The sequence below is a fragment of the Catharus ustulatus genome, chromosome 7 (genome assembly GCF_009819885.2).
Source record: "Catharus ustulatus isolate bCatUst1 chromosome 7, bCatUst1.pri.v2, whole genome shotgun sequence".
NCBI lineage: Eukaryota > Metazoa > Chordata > Aves > Passeriformes > Turdidae > Catharus > Catharus ustulatus.
Genome location: NC_046227.1, coordinates 16955681 through 16979869, shown reverse-complemented (window position 1 = coordinate 16979869; position 24189 = coordinate 16955681). Strand labels below are relative to the sequence as shown.

The window sequence follows — 24189 nt, the reverse complement described above, 5'->3', positions numbered from 1 at the left end:
TTAAGCATAAGCAAGCCTAATTTAACAACGTTACTTTAGCAGAACCACACGTTCAACAGCTGAAAGCAGAGTTTTCTCAAGCCGGCTCGGTCCCAGGCTGTGCAGCACGGCCGGAGCAGCTCCCAAAGCCTCCTTTCCCGGACTGAGCGCGGCTGAAGGCACCGGCTCGCCGCGGGCAGCTGGCCCCGGGTGCCCCGACGCTCCCGGGGGTTCTCCGGGGCCAGCCCCTCGTCTGCCGGGGCTCCCTGGGGCACCCCAACTTTCCTGTGCTGCCGCAGCCGAGCCCCCCGGCCCGGCAGCGGGGCAGCCCCTCCGGGCCGTCACTGCCGCGGCCCCGGGCCCGGCGCTGCGGGCGGCGCCCACGCCCAGGCGCTGCTGCGCCGCAGACAATGGGGGCGGCGGCCCCGCGCCCGCCGGGCCGAGGCGGCGGCGCTTTACTCACCGAACAAGGTCAGAGCCATCGCGGCGGCGGCGGGGCGGACCCGGGGGGCGGTGAGGGCTGGCCGGGCGGCGCGGCGCTGGCATTGGCGCGGCGGCGGCTCTCGCATCAGCGGCGGGGCGCGCCTGCAACACAAGTTGGGCGCGGGGCTGTCAGCGCGCCCCGCGGCACCGGCGGCCGCTGCCACTTGCTGCCGCGGGGCGGGGCGGGGAAGGGGAGGGGCTGGGTAGGGTAGGGCCGGGCCGGGCCGGGCCGGGCCGGGCCGGGCCGGGCCGGGGGGTGTCGGGGCACGGGGGCCGGGGACGCGCGGCACCGGGCAGCCCTGCCCGCCCCCCGCCCGCCGCTCACGCTGCGTCCCGCCGCCTCGGGGAGCCATCTTGCGCCGCGCGCGGCCCGCCCCGCCCGCCGCGGCCGCCGGGACCGTTCCCATGGCAACGCGGCCGCCGCGCCGCCGGGCACAAAGGGAAGCGCGTCCCTCCCGCGGGACGGCCCCGGGACCCCCCGGCCCATCCCCGCCCGCTCGGCCCTCGGGCGCTGCCGGGGCCGTGCCGGCACCGCCGCTCCTCTGAGGAGCTGCCCCGTGGAAAGCACCGCTCCCCCGGCCGGTGCCTCCTCGGCCGTGACAGGGCTGCGCCTGCCCGGTCCGGCAGAAGAGCCAGCGGTCCTGAGAAAAACATGACTCTTTAAAGCGAGGTGAAAATGTCCACTTCTATGCCAGCAAGCATGAGGAGAGCAAACACACAGATTTCCCCTCAAAATATCTCCCGCGAGAAATTTCACCCATCCCAGCTGTCATCGTGTTTCGCTGTCCAGGACTGTAAATCCCGGCGCTGAACTGAAAAGGGAGCCCCGTTCCTGGTGTAGTGGCCAGTGCAGGTGCCGTTCTGGAAGCACACACCTGCACGGAGCTGGCGGGGCAGGGTGTCCCCCGCAGCCCCCGCTCCGCTCCCAGCCCAGCCGCGGCCCCACGCGAGTCCATCCGCCACAGCTGCGCCCTCGGCGCGGGGCTGGGCGCGGGGCTCGGCGCGGGGCTCGGCGGCTGTGTCAGGAACCTCAGCGAGCCCGTCCCACCTTCTCCTGGGGCACTGGGCACTGGCAAGGCTGCCTGCCCGACAAGGCTCCGGGCAGCGAACAGCCTGAAGCAAGAAAAGCATGTGCATAGGCTGCAATTAATGGTTTCAGTTCTGTGAATGCAGCCCCGGGTCAGCAAGTGACACCTTTTCTTCCCCGAGGCAGCTAAAGCATAAAGGCCTGCGTGAAAGCAGGTGGTTTATGCAGTTGGCTGCACTCAGGTTCTCATGCTCAGAATTCTGCCTAATCTTTGTTGTACAGAACTAGAGGAAAACATTCTGGGGAGTTTTCAATGTATCTAAATATCCTTCAAGACAAAAACACGGCATTTGTTATGTCTGTTATATAGTTCGAAACATAAGTTTTTTATGTTTATATACTTCACTTAGTGTGCAAAGTTAAAAAAATAAATGTGAGAGTGATTGTTTCCTTCTTTTATTCCTTCCCAAATAAATTCTAGCGTGATGGACCTGATTTTGCAAAACATTTTCATTTTGCATGTATTAACTGCAAACATTTACTGAGCAGATGGACTACCAAGAAATAATATTTTAATTGCAGGGCTAAAAGAAGGTTAAAAATAGATGAAAACTGGTTTGGAAAAAAGCAATGCAAAAAACCTTTGCAGTTCTGCCTACATGATTTGACCTTTGAGTGCATGGAGTGTTTTCCTTGGCTTTTTGGAAATAAGTTGGATCTTCAGATTTTTTCCCCTTACGTTTCCTGGAATTAAATCCCAAGCTTTCGTTCCAACTTCCTTCAATTAAATGGCCAGCTTTTACTCTTCCACTACTCCCAAACCTTTTTTTGCTAACTATTCAACTGCATGTTTACATTAAAAATGCTTTCCTGTTCAGACTGTAAAACTACTTTTCATAATAGGCAGTATCAATACTAGAGTTCAGATCAGCCTGAGCGATTTGATTAGTCTTTCAATTGTCTAATAATGCCTTTGCTATTAGTGCAGTTATTGCTAAAACCTAGGGAAGCGTGCTGTCATTTCACAGTTAGTTACTGTATTTTACTGTGCCTGGAACAGTAGCTGATCAGAGTTTTGAAAACAGAGCTCAATCGTTATTTCTGATTAGATTCTTTGCTTGGCTTAGGAGGACGCTTTGGGCCCGGCTCCAGCAGCCCTCAGGGAACAGCAGCAGCTTTTGGAAGGACTTCTCCATCAGGCTCACACCCAGAGCCCTCAGGGGCGCTGGCACGGAGCGTGCCCGGACACATCTGTCCCATCCTACCCAGGGCAGCTCTGGCTTCGCAAGGACTGACAGCCTCAGCACAGCGGGAACAAATCAAACGTGCAAAGCAGAAAAAAAACATCAGCCCGAAATTCACCGGGCGAAGGTCCCTGCCACCACATCCTGCTTTTGAATGGGTCTGATATCCTCACGGAGATTTCTCTTCATAACAACATTATCTTAAAATTACGTAATGCCTTATCAAGCCAGCACATCTTATGCACAAGCGATAACAATGATTTTACTACAACTCTGGGAATCTCATTAGGAACGAGCTGGAGCTCCCCGAGCACCAGCTCCCCGAGCACAGCGACCACGGGAGGAAATGCAGATGCTCGGGAGAGCCGGACACAGCTCCCACCTGGCCCTGCCCCTCCCAGCGAGCCCAGCTCTTAGGTTTGCTCTGCGGCAGGGGAGGGAACAAAAGAGAATCCCGCTGTGCACGACCTTGGTTTAAGTGGCAGCAAGGATGAGCTTGGTGTTTTGTTCCCCTGGAGCCCTTGAGAAGCCCTCCCTCCTTGTTAGCATCACATTGTGTAGCAAAGGTGCTACTGTGTTTGACACCTGGTAGGAATATTTGTGGGTGAATTTACAAAGTGTACCTCAAGGACAAAAGCTCCAGAAGAGAAATACCACGTATAACATGCTGTTTTCTGGCCTTCTCATTGTCCCTCAGAGGTTTCTTGCCTCATCTTTCAAACCTCAACGTTCTTCAGAGACTGCAGTCTGTTACTACAGCTTCATTATTCATGTAAAATATCATCACTGGGGTTTGGGGTGGGTTTTTTTATTTTATTTTATTTTATTTTGGCTCCTTTCCTTTTTCTGTCTTGCTCTGGGTGCTGAGCACCCTGGGACCAGTGGCGCATTTTCCAGTGGCTTTTCTGTGATCCATCACCTTGTCTGAGACTCTGGTACAAAATTGCTTCTAATTACTTGACATTTATTCTTCAAACCTTAACTAATTCACTAATCATATAGTGATAAACGAGATTTTAAAATTAATCACTGACATTTTTAAAGATTTATACACAACTGTAAAAACAGGTTCCCAGCTAGTAAATATAATGTTGTGTGAAGGAAATAAACCCCAACCCACCATAAATTAAAGCTGTCCTGTATTAATGGGAAGCAGTAAAAGTGAAGACATGGTGAGATGTTACCTGATGAATAGGGGTAGCATCTTATCACAGTTAGTGTCTTCCTGCTACAGATCCCTTGACAGCAGGAAAACAGCATTTGTAGAAGCCTTGTCATGCGCAGAATTTAATTGAGCCTTTAATGTGCAATTGCTGGAAGTTTGTGGGGCAGGCAGGGAAGTGGCCAAGGGCTGCCTTACCAAGCAGGTTTGTAGCTCACAGTATTTGCAATGAAACATTTACTCCTTGCAAAACAGCAAGGCAGATTTCTACCTCTTGTTCAGTAAGATAAATTCAATTATTTTAGCTAATTTAAAAGTCATCAATAAAAAGTTTGAAGGCTGACCAGCCAGCTTCTAGTTATAATTAATATTTTTACAGATGACAGCTATTTGAATATAACATCAAGCCTGTTACCAAACCCAGAACAGCCATTGCACATTACCAGTATTTTGGATAATCTTTCTCCCTTTGAAGAGAGAACTGCCATTTGAGCCTGTCTTTTGGATGCTGCTGTTCATTATTAATGGCAAAGTAATTTAAACCCAATATTACCAAGCACTGTACAGGCATAGAGAGAGAGAGAATCCTGCATTAACTTCAGCAGCTATGAACAAGATTTGCAAATCAGACATAATCACATTTAGCATCCTATCCTGATCCACAGGACTTGCACTATGTCCCACAACAGCTTGGAGCAGTTTGATACACAGTGCATGGTGTACATCAGTGAAATAAAAAATGGGCTTAACACACCTGCTTTTGGTTCTTCGGGTCATGAAAAAACGTTTGACAGAAATAGGTGACAATGACAACATTTAGAGTTGGATTTTTTTCCTGGTTAGAGTAGATGCGAATGCCATAAGATCTAACGGGAAGACCACACGAGCAGTCTTAATTTTAAAGCTAAACTAATGCTCTTTACTTGAAATCTAAAGAATGTGCTGTGTTTAGACTGGTATTATGAAAAATTATGCCATTTTTGAATGGAACTGCATCAAACGAAAAAAGTTTCCTCTTGCCTGTGTTTCCTGAACAAAGTCCTTCATGAAAGAATTCTTAAGGAATTTTACATCATGATTGTGCTTAATTGGATTTTCAAGATGTGCATAAATGTGTTGAGAATTACATCATAAACAGGTACTGTGCATAGGATACAGTTAATGCTACCTGTGTATTGGCAAAATCATATGATCTTAAACTTTAGTGCTGCCATGCACAGCATTTCTCTTGAAGCAGATTCCATGTGATGTTTAGAGCTTACAGTATCAAAAACTATTCATAATTGTATAAGTGCAAAAGGACTTTTTTTTCTTTTCTTCTCTTTTTTTTTTTTTTTAATTTGCAGTTTCTCTGAATGAACTTTAACACCAGACTTTTAATGAACTTTCTTAATGCTCATGTGCAGACTTACTGGCATATCCCATAAGCACAGACTTCTAATGTGAAATAAGTTAGTAACAAAATTATTAAAATACCAGGAAATCTCAAAATTGCTTGTACCTTTGCTCAGATATAAGAGCTACATACTTTAAATTACATTTTCTAAGAGTCTTGTGTAAGAAACACAATATGGTTTTGATTTCTTGTTTTATTAAGTGAAATGAACAGGCTAATTAAAGAAATTCCAGGAAGTTTCTGCTTTCTGTCTCCTAGGGACAAGCCTCAAGTGTCAAAGGAGATAATACTGATGGCTATAAAACACCCAAGTGTGTTTATACTGACTATAAAATGCAACTTATACCTTCTATTTACCTTTCATAATATTTTGTTTTTATACCATGCTTAGAAATTCATAATAAGCATTAGCTGAAGTAGTGCTTGTATATATTTGGAAAAAAACATGGTAATTGCAAGTTAAAAAACAGAAGGCAAGCCACTGGCGAGACAGTCTTAGGAATAAACTGTTACCACTATAATTTCATGCATAAACACTAAAAACTAAGAAGAAGCTAGCCATCAAAAAATACAAAACTCTGCAAGATACTTCTTGTCCCATCTTTCAAAATGTCTTTAACCCTGAGTGATGATCTCCTACTGAACCCATAAGCTGTGCCACAGAGCTGGCAGTGGCTCTGCATGCAATCAGTTGAGGCTTCTACAGGACCCGCTTCTAGATCCCCTGGATGGATTTGAGGACTGTTAAAGAAATTGAACCTTCTCATAACAATTCAGCAATTCTGAAGTATAGAACCAACACACTCTTGGGGCAATTATTTGATTTTTCTAGAATCAGTCCCGCAAAGTAATTTCTCTTCCTAGAGAAGCCAATGTATGTGTAAATCAAGCTAGTCAAAAATAATGTTTTTAATGAGGGTATTAGCTATCCCATTCAACTTGCTTCTCAGAGTTGCACCTTCTAGAATATTTAGGGTTCTTGGAGATAATGCCCATGATTCAGATCACATTAAACATTTAAATGTGTTTTTAGGCTCAGTAATGCACTTTACATTAATAAGGGTGTGTAGACCCTAGTAAGGCAAGCTATATCAGATTTGAGGTTTATCTAATAGTTTAGAAAAATAATTAAGAAATGAAGTCTAGAAACAGTGAGAATTTCCTGCTGTATAGACATATGCAATCATGATATCAAGGGCCTTTGTAGAATGAAATTTAATGACTTGAAGATAATTCTAAGTCCAAGCCTCAAAATGTTGAGATAGCAGAAGCACAGGATAACTAATCTGAAGTTCAAAAAATTCTCTATACATATGCTTGCTTCCACCAGGAAGACTCTTGAAGGACAATAAAAACCTTCCAACCTGAGCAGGCAAGCACATGCACTGTTGCTGCTTTCCTGCTTTGCTGCACAGCTAACTCTGTGAGCAGCCAGGTAATGGCAGCAGGGCACAAAAGGCAAGAGAGAATAATGTTGGAAATATCTTTCAAGAACATCATTAGCTCTTCAGCATCACAGAGAGATGACATTAACTAAAGCAACTTCAAAGAGCTGAAGGAGATTAAAGTTTTCCTCTTAATGATTCTAAAGTGTTATTGAAGGGATCAATAGCTCTTCCTGTTAAACAAGCTGTTCAAATCAAGTATTACTGGAGAGGAGATAAACCAGTCCTGGAAGTAATAGTGGAATTTAATTAGGATTTGAGATTTTTCACTATGCATTAATTTATCTGCCAGTTTCACCATAGTTTCAGTGATCTGTAAGTTTACAACAGTAAGATTCTTTATGAAAGGAGAAAATTACCTGATTCCTTCTGAGCCCTTAACTGTGCCAAAATATGTTATTTACTATGTCACCCATACAGAGAGAATCTTTTCTTTTCTGTACCTGATGTCACTGTTTTTTTTCTGGGGGAGGAGAAAAGAAGGCAGGCAGAAAAAAACCACATTATTTCCCCTTGCTTTAATAATAAAATAATTACATCCCACGGTGGTGCATATTTTTCTTTTTGTAAACCAAGACATGTGGAAAGCCCCTTAGCAAATCAAAACTAAATTAGACTATTAGTAAGTATTGGTGACTTTTCATCTGTGCAAGCAGAAGTTTTATTTTAAACAAAATCAGAGATAACTGATCTTGCAACCTGACTTGCATATCACCACACCAAGCTCAGATCTGGAATTCAACTTCATGTATTCAACTGTAAAAATCACGCAATCCTCAATCAAGCACATATACAGGATACTAATTGCTGGTTGAGTCCTTCCAACACTCAGTTTCTAGTGGTTTTCAACACAGAAATATGATACTAATGCTTTCCATGCAAATACAATGACTTCAGAATTCTAAGTTTATCTGCACCAACAAGCCACTGCTAAGGGAAGCACCTTCCAAAGAGGATTGGGTTTGTTTTTTCCTTTTTTTCTTAAAGGCCAATAAGTCAAGAAAATACATTTTGAAAAGCCACAACCAAGCAAAGCTCTTTGGCAGACCCTGTGCAATATTTCAGGAGCAGAGGGACCCAGGCCCTCACCATTTCTGTGGCCATTGCAGCAATATTTCAGCTGCCACTTTGCTGCTTGTTGTCACAAAACACCTTCTCAGGCCCCCCACAGGAAAACTGCTCTCCTTTCTGCTCCCACATGGATGCATGTTCATACAAATGTGTCTTTAACTGTTCTAGGGTAACAGGGGCCACAAAAATCCTATTAGTTTATTGTTTGCTCAAATCAAAAGCAATAATCCAGATCAGAATGTTATACAACATTAAAATAATTTTCTCCTTACAGCACATAACCACTAGCCCTATAAAGACAAAAACCCCCACTAAAACACTGGAAATAACATTTCCAGCATTCTGTCCAGTTCTTTGAAGGAATGAAAATAATTGTGTAGGCACTATATTCTATTTGACTTGTTTTTGTATGGAGCTAAACAGCTTCAAAAACAGATGCAAAGTTTGGGTGGATCATTACTGAACAGTTGTTTTCTCTATTCTTTCTCTTTTATTTCAAGGTTTGATTGCTACTTGCTCTTAGGATTTCTTTACTGTCTGCAGAACGGAATGCCTTCCTTCTCATTGTGGAGAATCATAACCTCCTTAAAGCATCCTGCTGCTCTGAAAACCTGAGAGTGAAGGGCAGATGCAGCTGCAACAGCTGCAAGACTGCAGTTGTTTCTCAGAGAAAGCCACTATGCTAGCTTTAAGAAATTGTCCCAGATCTAGGGATTTCCTCATCTATTTTTAGCAAGCACAAATGAGACCGATTTTTTGGCGTTTTTCAGACTGCACTTGCCAGTGCTTCCCAAACTCTTCTTGTTCTGCCTACCTAAACATGCTTCCATGACAATTTACTCCCGCTAAACCAGCTCTGCTCTAGTCCTGTTCCCGCTCCCTCCTTGTTCTCTGCAGCTGCGCTGGCTGTTGGCCAATGCCAGTGTCTAGGAAAATAACCAGCAGCACTCTGGAGGGACAGATGAGTGCACGAGTGCTGCAACAGCAACAGCAGTGACCACAGAGCAGCCAAACTCTCAGACAACCCTTTTAATGACCTGTGCTGGGAGTACTCTTGTTAATCAGACATTTTAGTCTGCTGCAGTTTACTTCAAATACAAGACAAATACTTCAAATACAAATGACAAAACAAGAGTCAAGGTTAAGGATTTCTTTACCCATCCACAAACTCCTCCCCAACACCAAACCGATATCGTGCCCTCCTCAGAGACTTTTACAGTTTCGTCAGTGGGACAGATTAGATTTCTGCACCAGCCTGCAGAACACATCTCAGGGATCCTCAGTCTGATTACAGCCCTGGCAACTGCTGCTGCCAGCCTCATGCAATGGAATAAAACAACGTGGACCAGCAGATGCAGGAATTCAAACAATGCATGGAGAAAGCCAATCCATAAACAACAACTCAACCCCTATCTCAATGAAGTGCAAACCCATGGAAAGATGAAACACTGCAGAGCTCTCTTGGGTTGGCTCCATGTACAAAGCCAGACTGTCTCCATCACTGGGCTCATATCACATGCAGGCCCCTATGCCCCATTTACATTTATGAGAATATTTAAATAAAACCATAAGGTTTTATTTTTATTATTTATTCATGCTGTATAAATAAAATCTGTTATTCAACTCTAAAAACCAGTTTATGGTAGTTACTTTTTTCAGGAGTCTATTCTAGAAGACAAATTTTAGTTAATTTTTTTTAAGAGTTTATATTCTACTCTGAGGAGTCAAGTAGGCAAACTATGTCATGGAGAAGCTTATACCATTCCCTGGTAGTTCATTAGAAGAGCAGAAGGGATGGCTTCCCCTGGGCTCCTTGGAGAATAACAACCCAGAGGGAAAACTTCCTACCAGGAGAGACAAACGAGCAGCCAAGGAAGCAGAGGTGGCTTTCAGCTCTTTTCATAAAGCGATGGCCAAACTGTATTTTAGTATCAAGTAACAGTAATGTGTGGCTACCAACTAGGTATGAAATTTTATCCAACCCTTGGCAGGGGAAACCTCCCTGACCTGCCTGAGGCCAGCGGCAGAGGCAGAAAAAGAGCTCCCAAGTAGCCGGCCAGTGTGGCGTCCTTGCCACTGCTCGCCCAGCTGGGGGGGACTGTACTGCACCTCGAACTGTTCATCTTCTTCTCTCAAAACCTTAATGTGCTGTAAAGTATAGAATACCAGGGCAAAAAATAAGAAAACTTGATGTCAATATAAAAAAAGTTATTTGCTCGAAATATCCAGTAGTTACCACTAGATGGCATTTTACTCCTGAGAAATTAGAAATGCATGGATTTGGGATTGTTACACAAAGCAGGAAACAGTAGAAAATGGAATTACTTCATTCAGTTAATAATTTATTATCCCTTGTCTTGTATAAGCAAAACATTACTAACAGAAGATAGTTCATTTGCAGATTGATAAATCTCATTTATTTAACTATAGCTTATGACTCTTCAACTCTCCGCTCAGTAAGTAGGGGTTGAGCTGTTGTCAACACTTACAAAAATCTCTTCCACACTTTAAATGAAAGACAAATGTAGGCCAGGTCACAGACTTCAAGCATGCCATGGAAATCTGCCAGAAATGCCTTGCTCCACTAGCTATATACAGTATTTCCTGTGTTATTTTTGGACAAATCCTTAAAACAGATTGCAGTATAAAAAAGTTTCCATTCAGGAAGAGAGCTGTTACAATTTTTTTATGATGAAATAATAATTTAATAATATTCACTTATTAACATTATACTCTTCTGTGTTTCACTTTAGTTTCAGCTCGTACAAGCTGTGATGATACAGGTTTTTAATCTCTGTGGGGTACAATGCATCATACCCAGAGGTGCAATGAAGCTCTGCTGGGTACAACCTGGGGTGACATGTAGGTGGCATTGTTTAACACAATATTGTTTGGCATCTGTAAACCTCTGTGCCAGATAAAACCAAACAGTATTTCCCTTACTCTGCAGCAGGATTAAGAAGACTGTACATGATGATGCACAGCAAGTCTGTGCACTGCCCAAATTTTCTTTGACTAAATTATGTTTATTGACAGAAGCACTGATGGTCATTAGCAGTGGCTAAATCAGATCCTGCTGTCATACCTGCTTGGAAAAGTCATTATAGAAGAAACCTTACTTCAAAAAAATAAAATGATTCCTCACCTCTTCATAAAACAGGCGCTAGCTTCTTTGAAGTTGTTAATGTAAGAAAGCTGCTTTAAGTCAAATATTTTAAGAAATTGTGTGCTGCAACACTTTAAACAGCATTATGTTGTTTTAATAATTATATACCTGCACTTTTTTTTAGTTTAAATTTAGTTTAGTACTATTCTCCAGCAACAAAAACTGGAATAGAATAAATCAGTAGACATGGCAAACTGACAGTTTTCAATATGTGAAAGTTTGTAACAACTCTGACAAAGGGGTGACATTTTCTTCAATAGACAAAATCTGTTGGATTTATGCACGTTCCAGAATGTGTTTAAGTGCCTGACACATTATAAAGTACAGTTCCATGGAGGAGGGGTGCATGTCCTTATCCAGTATGTGAAAACAAGAACAAAACCTAAACTAGACATGAAATTACAAGAGCAGGTAAAGATTGTGAGTTTCTTTCTTGAAACAAAAGAGCTTTGCCAGACCTTCATAATGAGAAAAGGTACAGAATTTATATAACAAACTGGTACTAAAAGTATAAGGGAAGCATCCAAGTCAGTATAATGTGTTTCCATCCCAAGTGGTAAATGCTGTGCCATACATGACAAACACAACCCTGCTGTCAACTCAGAAACAGCATTCTGGTTGTAAGGTGACTGGGAACTCAAGGCTCTATGACCAGTAACCTTCCTACACAGAATTCAAGAGAGTGCTGCATAATTTAGAGAAGAAAAAAGTCCTATTACAATCAGGACTCTATGGGCAAATAGTTAGATACAGGATAAAGAAATATTTTACATGTTCATACATGTATTCAAGTCATAAACGGTAAACTTAATAGCCTAAGTCATTAAATAGTCAAAAATTGAGCAAGTGCTCAAAACGTAATTCAGTGAATTACATACAGCATCCCCTCGGTATTTACAAGGATTATATTTTTTTTTTCAGAAAAAAAATCATTAGCCCTTTGCAGCAACTCTGCTGAGAAAAAGGACAGAAAGCAAGAAAACTGAAATATTAGCCTTTTGCTTGTTTTTAAATCATAGCCAGTCTGACTATGAAGTCTCTTGGCATTTTACAGGCAGCCAGAATGACTGTACTATGCATTATATCACCATTAAAAGTGTACTATACATTATATCACCTTTAAAAGTATCTTTCTCAACACAGCATTACGAATAACAGGATGTTGATACTACTTACCTCAACTGAGGTCAAAACATTTCCAACATCATTGTGAACATCTGGAAGAAACAGATCTTCACAGAGTACATCTTTGTGTCAGAGTAAAGGGCTGCTATAATTGAGCAGTGAAGTGCAGCACACCTTCTTGGTGCAGACGTTTTCCCCCTCAGTTTCATTTTCTCCCTTGATTCAGGGCAGTTTATTTTGTTTGCTGCTAAGGCAGAGGGCTCGTTCTCTCCTTGCTCATCTCCTTTTTCTCCTGATCAGAATCCCAGATGTAGGATAGATATATTTTCCCACTTTCTTTTTAAAACATAAGCAAATTAGCAGGCTTTTTGAAATCATTCAGTTAACAAAATGCAGCAGCCCAGTAGCTTCTCAAAGACAGTATTTTTGCCTCCCATAATGGTCTAGAATAAGTGATTCATCTAAAGGGAGGGAAATACTATGCATGGACTGTGCCAGCACTAGCTTGCAGCAACACGAGAGCAGGAACATTTTAGGCAGTAGGAAAAAAGCAAACCTTAATGTTCATCTTTTGGGTAGCTAAACAGAGCCATCAGACCAGCTTTCAGCACACTGCATCCACCTGGGCACAGATGGCGTGAAATGGAGTTGGAATAGCTCCTGTTTGGACTCTGATGCACTGAGACAGCCACAGGCAAGAGTGAGGTGAGGAAAGCATGGCTACCTGCAATGCCGTTTCTCTGAAAGTTCTCACTGGCAGTGCCCTCGTTCCTGAAGCTCATCTCAGCCCAGCACTAACAGTCCTCCTTAAGGCAGAATACTCTCCTCTCCTTCAAGCTCCTTAACTGCAAACTGAGTATCACCAGGCCCTGCTGCCCTGAGTGCTTATAAATACTGCCCCCTCCCTGCCCTGCTCCTGCTATTGGTATGAAAACCAAACAGTTCCTAGAGGCATGACTGCTTTTCTTTGCTTCAAGCTGTTCCGCACCTTCTACACTTGTTATCATTTCTAGTCAGTCTATCAGCTCAAGCTGCTACTGTTTCTTTACCTATGGACTAAAAATAATAATGGTCCTTGCACAATGATTTTACAACACTTCTCTGATTAACAATTCATCCCTGATTAAATTAAGTTACAAGCAGTTTATCTAAAAATCTAAGAACCTCCTCTCCTGTTTCTCCTCTTCCCCCAAAAATGAGTAGGATAAAGTGCTCATAACAATACACATAATTATAGAAAATGGTAATGAAAGAGGGAAAAATATTTTGAGCAAGGGTTAAAACAGAGTAATTACAGAAACTGGATCAAGTTTATGCATCTTCTTGTGCTACTGCCAGCCATGTGATTAGATGAGAACTCACCCCACACCTACAAAGTTTAAAACTTCTGTTTTGGAGAGGGTTGCACTTTGCAGAGTTATGAAGCCATCAGCATACAACTTGCACTCATTAGCAGTGCACAGCATCTGTAATAAAATATTCTGTGACACTCAGAAGTCCTTCTATACCTAAATACATATTTTATAATGTATCTTAGGAAGATATGTTATCAAGATAACATAAACTTCTATTTTAACTGAAGATAAGGCACAGAGTGTGAAGAAATTCCTTTTCTGACTTCTAGAAATGGAAGTTTACTATAGAGGGTTAACACATCCAAGGAGGAAGTAATATGAAAAAAGAAAGAATTCCACACTGAATATATAAGCGCTTTCTGGGGCTCATCACACAAAGAAAAATATTTCGAAGAGGAACAAAATAAAGAAAAGAAAGGTCATGATCCTTCATTCCATAAAGGAAGGGGAAAAAGAAAAAAAAAAAAGAAACAGAAGAAAAAAAAGGCACATTAAACCCTAAAGTTAAAAGAAGAATTACCATTGAAGAATATGAAATTTTGAAAATTTCATGATAAATTTGTCCAAACCAACCCTACACAGCATTACATGCCAAGGGTTAAAAAAATCATATCTGTGTTACTTTTGATACAATGGTTAAAAACAAATGTAAAGCCTACTGCAAGCCAATGTTACACTGACTGTTCTGCAGTGTAAATGAGCACAGTTCCAATTATGTCTCTACTGAGGGAAGCAACAGGCAGCATATAAATGCAAACAGCCTTCATTAGACACATTGTCATGAGTGTATTAATCATGTCAAGAAGCATTGCTCAAGTTTCCTTCAGTACAATTTAACATACCTTACTTTATTAGGATGCACTTAATTTCACTACGCTTTCTTCTCATTATCATTTATGATGACCAATTAAAATGTTTGTGTCTGTCTCTAAGCAAATTACTCCTGCAATTCAGGTAGCTAAAAGCACTGCTCATCCCACACTTCTGTCATTTCCTTCTCTCAGTGTAATATATTCCTTTGCCCAGCCTCTCTTACCATTATAAACAGATAAAAACCTTTACTTAGACTGAACAGTTAAGATATAAACCTGAGTCTTTTTACAGGACAGACATTAAGAAGGGGGTTGGTTCTCCACCCCTCTCACCCCTTATCCCAAGCACCCTGGTATACAGCCTTTTGTTCCCTCGGAATCACAAGCACAACTCACAGTCAGAAAAAGAACAGAATGAAGCAAGGAAAGCCTCACACATTTTTCTCAAATTGGGTTAAAAGTTGCGTGCAGTTTCACTTCCTTTGGTCCATACATGGAATAAACGCAGACACATAGCAATTTTACCCTTTTGTTTCCTCCAAACGCTCTGCATTGGGAAGCTTTTCAAATGATAACAGAATGTGCCATTCCACACATTTCCAGCATCCATAAATAAGCCCAAACGATTTTTACTATTCTAAACATCAGGTGTGAGGGCATGATTTTTTCTGAACCTTTGACAACACAACTGTGAGCCATTCATTTGATTACAGCTGTTATTTCTGGCTTCATGTATACTGAAATAAGATTAAAATAACTGGAAGTTAGGTGGAAATTCTGATTACACACTGTGCTTTTGCTGTGGAACTCAGGGCAACCAGGAATGGCTGAGCAACATCTGGGATCACCAAGCTACATTTATGAACTCATTTATCTGTGGATTACCTTAGGCTCCTGGAACTAATGATACAATGCTTGTTCCTCAGGAGCTGCTGGAGCTCAGCTGCAGAGCAATGTATTTGACTTATTTTCTCAAGAAACATACGTGTTCTCGTTTACATAACATTACTTTGACATTACAGTAATGACTTCCAGAAAAACGCTGATAATTGCAAAGATGAAGAAATAAGTCTGAAGACAGTGCTGCCTTGTAGAACAATTATAATTTCATTAAAATAGGAACATAACTTAAAGATAGATTTTATTCTCTTTGATGATTTACTCATGCAAACTGCACATAAAAGAAAACAGTACAGTTTGTGAAACATGTCAAATGTAAAGACCCAGAATGCTAAGTACATAAGTAGTGTGACAACGTCTCAAAACGGAATCCATGGTAGTACGGCTAATACCTTTTCTCTATTTGCTGAACACAGATTTTAATGGTTCTTTTTCCAGCCCCACTGTTAAATTAACTGTTTACACATCTCCTCTACACTTATGTAGACTTATTTTACAAGCGCAACAGTTTTGTTATAAAAAAACTCCACTTATATGATTTAAAAGCCTTTGTGTTTAGGAGAGCAAATTATAGTATAATCAATGAGGCCACATCTAGTCCACCAAAACTACAATGAAAAGTGACTGTAGAGCTTTCTTGCAGAATTCATATTTTGTGCCTTTGCAAATAATTTCTTTCTCACAAGAGGTCCATTGTATTTAACCATCCTGGAAACGTTCAATAACTGTTACAGTTTTTTATCTTGAAATTGGGAAAGTAAGACTTTTAAACACATGAGGTTATCAACACAACTTTCTTAGTTTTAAAATACAAAATATTTAGAATCCCTAATATTTTCATGCTTAAAGCCCTGCAATGATACATATATGACTTAGATACTTCTTTGTCCAGTTTTCATTACAGTATGGTTGTATATATATTGCAGAAATTATATTTTCCTGTGGATCAATTACATTTTTAGATTTAAAACTGAACCAAATAGAAATTTGATGGCACTTACACTTAAAAACGCATGGTATAGTGTGGAGAAGGAAGAGCAAATGAACTACACAACCCATTATAAATGCATTAAATCTTTGTTATATACATAATGGAATCCTGCTTTACTGCCAGTTGCTACTATGCATCTGTTTTTGCTATTATACAAAGTTTTCCGACCTGAAAGCACACATCTACTTTTTTTAAAACAACTTAATCTATTGTAAAATATTGTACTGTATTTTGAACATGAGTACAGAATCAAAATAGATAATGGCACATTTAAAAAACTCAATATCCTACAGATGATTGGATAATGAGAAAAAGTGTACCTACAATCATCTCATCAGAAACAAACTACATCATGGAATGTTAGTTATCCAAGTTCGCACAGTAAATAACATTTTAAAACTGCAATCACCTATCAGCCAGCATCACATTGAAGGCATCTTTAAACATTCAAGCAAAAGACTGCTGGCATTAACTACTGAACCATTCTCACACACACACCACACACACCACATTATAATTACATTGTTTCCAAGATACGGTAGATACTGATTTTTTTTTTCCACAAGAAAGGTATCAAAATTTTTGCTACTAAAAGATGACAGTGCTTACACAAGAATTAAGTACAAGTTAGCTTGCAAATACAAGACAATGACAAAAAAAAGTCGAGTTGTCTGAAGAAGGATTTTAGGCTTTTCTGGCATCCAAAACCATGAGTAAACTCCTTAGTCTGCGACTCAAAAATCCACAAAATATCAACCTACTTTGGAATACCAAGTATTCCATATTTGATAACCCTGTATTTTACAATATGCTTACTGGTTTCAGCCTTGCAACAAGGGGTGGTTAAAGATATCTACTCTGACTGGAGAATTAAAGCTCTCCTCCCTCCAGAATCAAGTGTTGGAGCAGGAAAAATCCCACCTGATATCAATTAAAGAAAAAATAAAAAATCAAATCTATTTAGTAATGATCCTCATTTAGGATTGGTATGTGCATAAGTACTGTATCTCATATACTGTACTGGCCCTATTAAACAAATTAAAAACCCCAACAGTTAAAAGCCAACCAAAATGCTATACATAAAAAACCCAAACATTTTTCTTCCAATGTTCTTCCTCTCATAATGTGCAAAACAACAAAAAGGCAAAAAGACTAAAAGCAAATTTACTGTTACTGTCTTTCTCTTGCCTAGTGCTTTATGACCTTGCTAGCTTTACAAAGTCAATAGGGACTATGCAGAACTTTGGTATAAAAATGTCACATAATATTCCTATCACAGTCTTGGGGATGACCATCAGTAATTCACCCCAATGTTTGTTAAAATAATACCAAATTAAAAATGAAATAAACCACATCGTACTGTACACACACTTTACACATTAAGCACAAAAAATAACTAGTAAAACTAATACTTAAAAAAAAAAAGTCTTTTGCAAAGAGACTAGAACTGGTGTTCTGTCTTATCTCCACCTGCCAATCATTAAAGCCCAATTTAAGTTGGATTTTTAAAAATCAATAATTTGAAGCTACAATTTCTCCTAGATGGAGACTGGTCTGTTGGTGGTTTCCCTTTAAAGTCACAGATGCGTATCTAAGGAACTGATGCGACGCAAGTTTTTAATCAACTTCCAGACGGTTGTGCCTGCGAGGGAGGCGCCAGGACGATCTGGGACAGCACGGGCTCCGTGCTCTGGTCCGCCATCTGCGTGAGCACCGAGGTGGCCACGGCCTCCGCCTTGGACGTGGAGCTGACGCCGTTGGAAGTGCTGACGGAGCTGTGCTGGATGGCCTCTGTGTGCGGGCTGCTGGGCACCGAGATGTCCTCCGAGCTGTCGTCCTTATCTGCGGCTGAACGACAACAATGCATTTATTCCGTCCTGGAATGCACACCTCCTCATCCCAGTAACAGCAGTCACCCCCTACACAACGCAGTTCATGCTGTAATGCAGCACCAAGTGCAAAATAAGCTTATTTCCATCTTTCAAAAGAAAATACTACTTGATAAGCAGAAAAACCAGACTGCAGTATGGACTACTCAGGAAACCAGATCATTTCACATCTTCAAAGCCATGATTAAAATTTCCTGCCTAGTAAATCAGCCAGTGAGTCCTATGCCTAATTCTAATGATGCATGTTCACATCAGTAAGCATTATTCAAAGACTAAAAAATGTCTGCTTAGTAATCAAACAAGAATAATTCTACATTCAGTAATAAATATTTGTGATCATGAATAAGACATCTGAAAAAATATTACACTGCTGTATTTACTGGACAATGTTTACACAAGTTTTCAGTCCCCATTCTTTTAAAAGAATGAAGTTCTGTGACTTTACAAATGTCTCTCGACAGGTTTTAAAATTGTTAAAACTGGTTTTAAATATACTTTTGGAGTATTTCGGGTGTTCTCCACAAAACCAAAGTGAATTAGCCACAGAATTACACAGTTTTTTCCCATGACAGAGGGTAAGCAGGTTAAAAGAAGTTGTCATTGAGTAAAACTAGAATTTCCAAAATGATCATGACTTAAAATGTCCTTCTTGCATAGACAATCTAGTCATGCTATAAATGATCCTTTTTTTCAGAGCTGCAGAAGTTAGCCAAGGTCTTATGCAAACACTGCCAAACAAAAAGCTGAATTCAAAACTAAAAAACTAAGAACAGAAAATTATCCTACTGTTTTCCACTCAAAATTAGAAATATTAATGCTGAATTTCATTATAACTTTTTTGTATCACTTTGTGCTACTTAATGTTTGCAAGTACTTTTCACACCAGTTTATAAACTGACCAAAACCAGTACCCAGATGGAATATTGGAAGCTCCTTTTGACCTGCTACTGACTATTGTGATACAAACATAGCCAGAAGCAGGCATGAACTATTGCTTGGGACAAAGCAATGGAACAAAGCTTGATCTTCTCCAGTCCTGTCTTTGCAACCCCTTTCAGATTTGCTTGAGATTGGCCCACAAGTTCAGAAGTGTCTCAGAGAAATGATGGGAAAGGACTAACACAAGGCAACAAGCATGCTGTGGTATCATATCCTCATTTCCACAGAAAGCCAGGCTAACAGCAGCAACCAAAAGGAACATTAAGTGTCACAAACCAATAATGAATTGAAGTCTATGTTTTACTGAGGTTTATATGACATGCTAGAAAGAAAACTTACTAACTTAGCAAGTCAAGACCCCAATATAAACATCTTTGAGCAGCCCTATACATATTAAGAACAAATTCCTCTCCAAAGCTTAAAAACAACTGTTCTATTATTGACTGCTACTGGAAAAGAATGGTAAGGTCAAAAAGTATGGGAAAGCAAGGAAACTACTGTATTTTTTTCCAAGAAATACTGCCTACAGAAGCAAGGTGGCAGTCCTCCTACAACCCTACCAGAAGAGCATGGATGTAATAACTTGGAAGTTAGAATGCTCTTATCTACACGGCCAACTGTTTTACAGATCCTGCACTCTTTTAAAAACAGATCTTTCAAACACTAAAGAAGAGAGATGCTGATGACCCTGAACTAGATCTGCTGACAAGTACTGCATATCCAAAGCTTTCATAATAACTTTATACAGCAAGGGCAAGACAATTAAGCTATTTCCAAAAGGCATTTGTCACCCTTAGGAGAGTTTGCCCATTCAAGAACAGAAAGAATACAAACAAGTGTCAAATCAGTTAAAAGTATTCAACAGGATGTTATCTTCACCATACCTCTATCAAGACCTAAAAGATCTCATGTAAAAATAAGCAAGAAGGAACACATGGAAGTTTTGCTAAAAATAGAAACTCTAGTGCCACTTCCTGAAAAATACTCATTACTAATTAAGAGTAGCCTATTTTTTTCCTCAAACAGAATGAAATGGCAGCAAGTGGGATGACACATATCAAATACAGTCTCTCTGCTGCAACACCTGCTCCTCCTCTTCAGAACTGCTGTTATTCTCCTATGAATCTCAATCTTTCTATCAGCTTCTTTTGCTGATTCCCAATGTCTGTGTTGTCCAAAACCTCCTCATTCTCAATAAAAATGGTTAGTTTTAAATGTTATGAGGCAGAGATAAACAAGTTAAAGTAGATCATTATCTTTCAGCCAGAGAAGAAAGATCTTCCATTGTTCTGTCTTCCTTAACCATAGTTCTTAACTCAAAAGAAATGTCTGTAATAGTATCACAGCAGTGAAAAACATGAGAAAGGCCTGGTTTTCTGACTTTGACGAGCTCTGGAAGATCCTATAAGCAATGTAAGAAACAGTTACGAGTACAGAGATGACCACCAATGTACAAGAGCAGTGATCACATCACAGAGCAGTTAAACAAACATGCTGTGCTGAAGACACAAAAATACACAATTCAGATATTTTCAGATGCCAGGGGCCAGAGAGCTTATAGCAAACAGATGATTATATAACTACTTTTGGAGTAGTCAAGCATTGCTGCTATTTGCTTCTTACCAGCAGTATCGGTAAGCATTGCTTACCAATAGCTTTCAGTAAGGTAAGCAAACAAAGAGGGAGGGATTTCAGTCTTCAGAAGAAAAAAACCCACCTACACCAAAACAGGAGTGAGTACACAAGCACTGACATGATCCTGAATTCCTTTCATTAACCTGATAATCACTAACAAGGAAGAAGCCTCATGGTAATTCTCATCAGGCTATTCAGGGACTACAGAGAGACCTAAGGCTAGAAATGCTTTTTTCCAGGGAACTGTCCTTTGTGAATATCCCCTGCAGGTACTGAGGAACCATCGCCTGTCCAGAACTCTACTGCCTGTCCAGGCAGCAGGAACACTGTGGTTTGAGAGGTCCAAATCATTCAAGGTCTGAAACTGGTTAGTCACCTTCTATCTTCCTTTTTAACACTAGCTACAGAAAGAACACAACCCCCACCATTTAATACCCCTTACACCACAGCCTCTATTTATCTTCTATTATATTCTGTTTTGAACAAATGTTCTTGAATATTATGATGTCCTTTCCAAAAATATGAAAAAACCCTAAAAAAACTCCTTCTGCCTTTTTAAAAACTCTGAATACCACAACACATTTTCTTCTCACTAGTTTTAACCTTTGTCCTACTAAAAGCCCAGAAAAATCCTGACAAAATTCAGGATTTTAGAAATCATCCAGTCTAGAAAACATGAAAAATAAATGAACAGCATCTAGATTTCTTGTGTAAGTTTCCCCACCATAGCTGAAGATGCAGTCAGAAACAACAGTATCCTTCTCTGGAAAATAAAAAAGTTTAAGCTGGCTGAGTTTTTTGAGGCTGACTCAAAGTAGAACATACATTTTTCTGGTTTCTCTGTCCTGATGACACTCTCTTTTGAAGCAGGCACAAGACTCAAAACGAGGAAAATGTAATCCCAAAAACAATTTTAGAAGAAAGGGCTGGGAAAAAAATGTGCCTGGGAAATACAAAAGATCTTAAAAGATATGTAAAAGTAAGGGCCAAATGACAGATAATTTTTTTCCTGTTTAAGAGCATAATATATGAATAGCCATCAAATTGTGGACTTAGCTGTTAAAATGTGAACTATGCATTGCACAATCAGCTCAGCACTGCAGGAGCTCTTCAAGCTGAGATCTTCAATTTCTTCAGAGACAAGACTGTTAAACCACTCACTACATTTCTGAAGCAATTCAACATTGATTATTTGATTAATGTAATATGTTTATTTAAATATACTTCGTAAGAACACCATTTTCATGAACATATTGACTGAAACAATTTTTTTCTCTCAAACTGTACTGTGAGTATGTCACTTAGCCAACATACTTTCCTAACAATATTCATGTGGAGATAATGAAACAAAATCCTTTCAAAGGGATGGCATTACAACTATCATTCATGTTAAGCTTTTACTTTCAAAAGACTTTTCAAGAGACTGAGATATGCTTACAATTTCCTTATGTAATTCTATTTTTTTCTAAATGTAGGCTTTTGCCACTGATTAATATTTTAGGTCTGATTCATTTTGTATTCTTTACTAAATCAGAAGCATTATAGTCCTTTACTGAGGGCTGAAAACAAGCACTACTAGACAGGCCATTCACTAATCCTTCAACAAAGAAATCCTTGGCATGGAATCACTTTGACAGTTTATAACTTACAATGAAATATTTTACATCCCAATTCAGGAACATGAATCCTCAAAACATCAAAATTCAAGAAACCTACAGTGGGGTTTTTTTGCTTTGTTTTTTTTTAAAAACCTTGCATGCATAATCCTATCCCCTAGTAGCTTCTGTATGAAATTATGTTGTTCTGTCAGATGGGAGCCATAATGGCCTCATCCCTGCAGCAATCATTGTTAATATAAATCCCAAACGTATTTCTATACTGCTCCAATTTACTCCAAGATGCTATTTTCTGTCTTGTCAAAATGACTGGAGATCAAAGGACCAAGATTTATAAGCTCAAAACTGACAAAATCAGTATTCTAAATATATATGGCAATACAGAGTTGCTAAATCTCCTGAATCTTTTAAATTAAAAAATATTGCCCATTCTGATGAAATTGCTTACAATGACTACAAGTAAAGATGGTGGCTATTAAGTTTTATCGCAAGCACCTGAGGATCTGTTTGCATGCAGTACAAAATGTTCCTTTATTCTCCTGAATTACTGACACTGGCAAATTAAAATGAAGTGGCTACATATGGCAGAAACAATCTTCACATTTACAAATATCTTGAAATATCACTAAATCATAAAAACGAAAGCTGTGGGTTATATATTATGAATGTTGCCTAATGCATTCCCAGCTCAGTTATTTGTAACAAATTTGTGTACAATGGACAAAATTGGCCATTTATTCTACAGCAGCAGCAGCTGGTTCTGGCACCGTGTATCACAGCCAAAAAGGAAGCTACAAGTCAGGAAAGCATAATTAACCTTTAAAATGCTGGAAGGATGAAAAGTCAACAGAACAACTTAAAATAAAAATATGGATTAGAAAATATTGGTATTGACAGTGTCAGTAGACACTAGAACTGTTTTTACAAAACAGCCTCTCTATAGAAAAGCAGTCACTTAATATGGATATCAAAACAATCTAGAAGACATTGTACAGTAGGAGCCATGAACCTGCATCTGATTATTTTAATGGCTTGGCTGATCCTGGATGTTATGGTAAATGAGGACAGCTGCTATAGTACCTCTACTGAAAGCTCATTACAATGAAGGGAAAACACCCACAAGGACCTTTCACTGTATTAGGCTGCGATAAAATATAAAAAGTGGTTTATCATGTGCTCTTAATACTATAATTATATTTTCCAAAGCAAGTGTAGCAACCGCTAGTCCTTAAATGGTAAATATCATATGCATTCATTAAACAACCATAAACCTTTCAATGTTACATAACAATTCCATTTTGACTTAAACATGTATTTTTAAGTATCACATATTAATTCCTGTCTTCCAATAACTTCAAGATTATATAAAAAAGATATTTAATGCAATATATGCAATACTAGAATTGCACTTCTCAATTTTAATGCTCATTCACTTCATTTTGGCAGTATTTCATTGAGGTAGCCTCAGGCTACAGGTAATGGAACATTACTCACTATGATAGCCAGATTTCTTCTGCATGGCAGTTACAGGGCAATCTTTATGAGCCAGAAGAAGCTGTTTCAGCTGTGCCACTTCATTTCTCAGCAGGGTGACTTCATTCTAAAGGAGAAGAAAGTTATGTACTTTACCAGGCTCAAACTACACACGTTTTGAAGGTGAGCATTAAGTTTTATAGGATTTTCAGTTGTTCATTTAGGGGTAGCTGAAATACAAGAAGTTTCCATACAGTATATATTGCAAATATGTATATATTTACCTTAGAAAATGCAAATATTAGCTGAAACTTGGCTAGCTTTGTTACATTAACTGGGAAATGCTTGGGTTTTTTAAAAAAATACAACATATGTTTTTCAGTTTGCAGATGCAGAGTCTACATATAGTCTCATTGACATGATTCAGCTACTGTGAGACTCTTCTGGAAGGGTTTGTGATGAATCCTAATCAGAGTAAACC

At 39.9% G+C, this 24189-nt stretch overlaps 2 protein-coding genes and 1 long non-coding RNA gene across 9 annotated transcripts in view; 1 reads left to right on the top strand and 2 right to left on the bottom strand.

Moving 5' to 3' along the window:
- The window catches only part of CHN1 (chimerin 1), a 91377-nt gene extending 90875 nt beyond the window's left edge, over positions 1–502 (bottom strand). Inside the window, exon 1 of the mRNA XM_033064995.1 lies at positions 443–502. Within this exon, the coding sequence (XP_032920886.1) occupies positions 443–461 (19 nt within the window). The 5' untranslated portion in view covers positions 462–502. The remainder of the gene's footprint in view (positions 1–442) is intronic.
- LOC116998855 lies at positions 400–4648 on the top strand. Its single transcript, XR_004418483.1, has 2 exons — positions 400–450; positions 2617–4648. It is a non-coding gene; the product is annotated as an uncharacterized LOC116998855 (long non-coding RNA).
- Positions 4649–15389: 10741 nt separating this feature from the next.
- ATF2 (activating transcription factor 2) overlaps positions 15390–24189 on the bottom strand; it is a 51411-nt gene continuing 42611 nt past the window's right edge. For all 7 annotated transcript variants that reach the window (XM_033064183.2, XM_033064189.2, XM_033064184.2 and 4 more), the window contains 2 exons: positions 23730–23835; positions 15390–18004 (listed from right to left, as the gene is read on the bottom strand). In XM_033064183.2, coding sequence (XP_032920074.1) covers positions 17778–18004; positions 23730–23835 — 333 coding nt within the window. In that variant the 3' untranslated portion in view covers positions 15390–17777. The remainder of the gene's footprint in view (positions 18005–23729; positions 23836–24189) is intronic.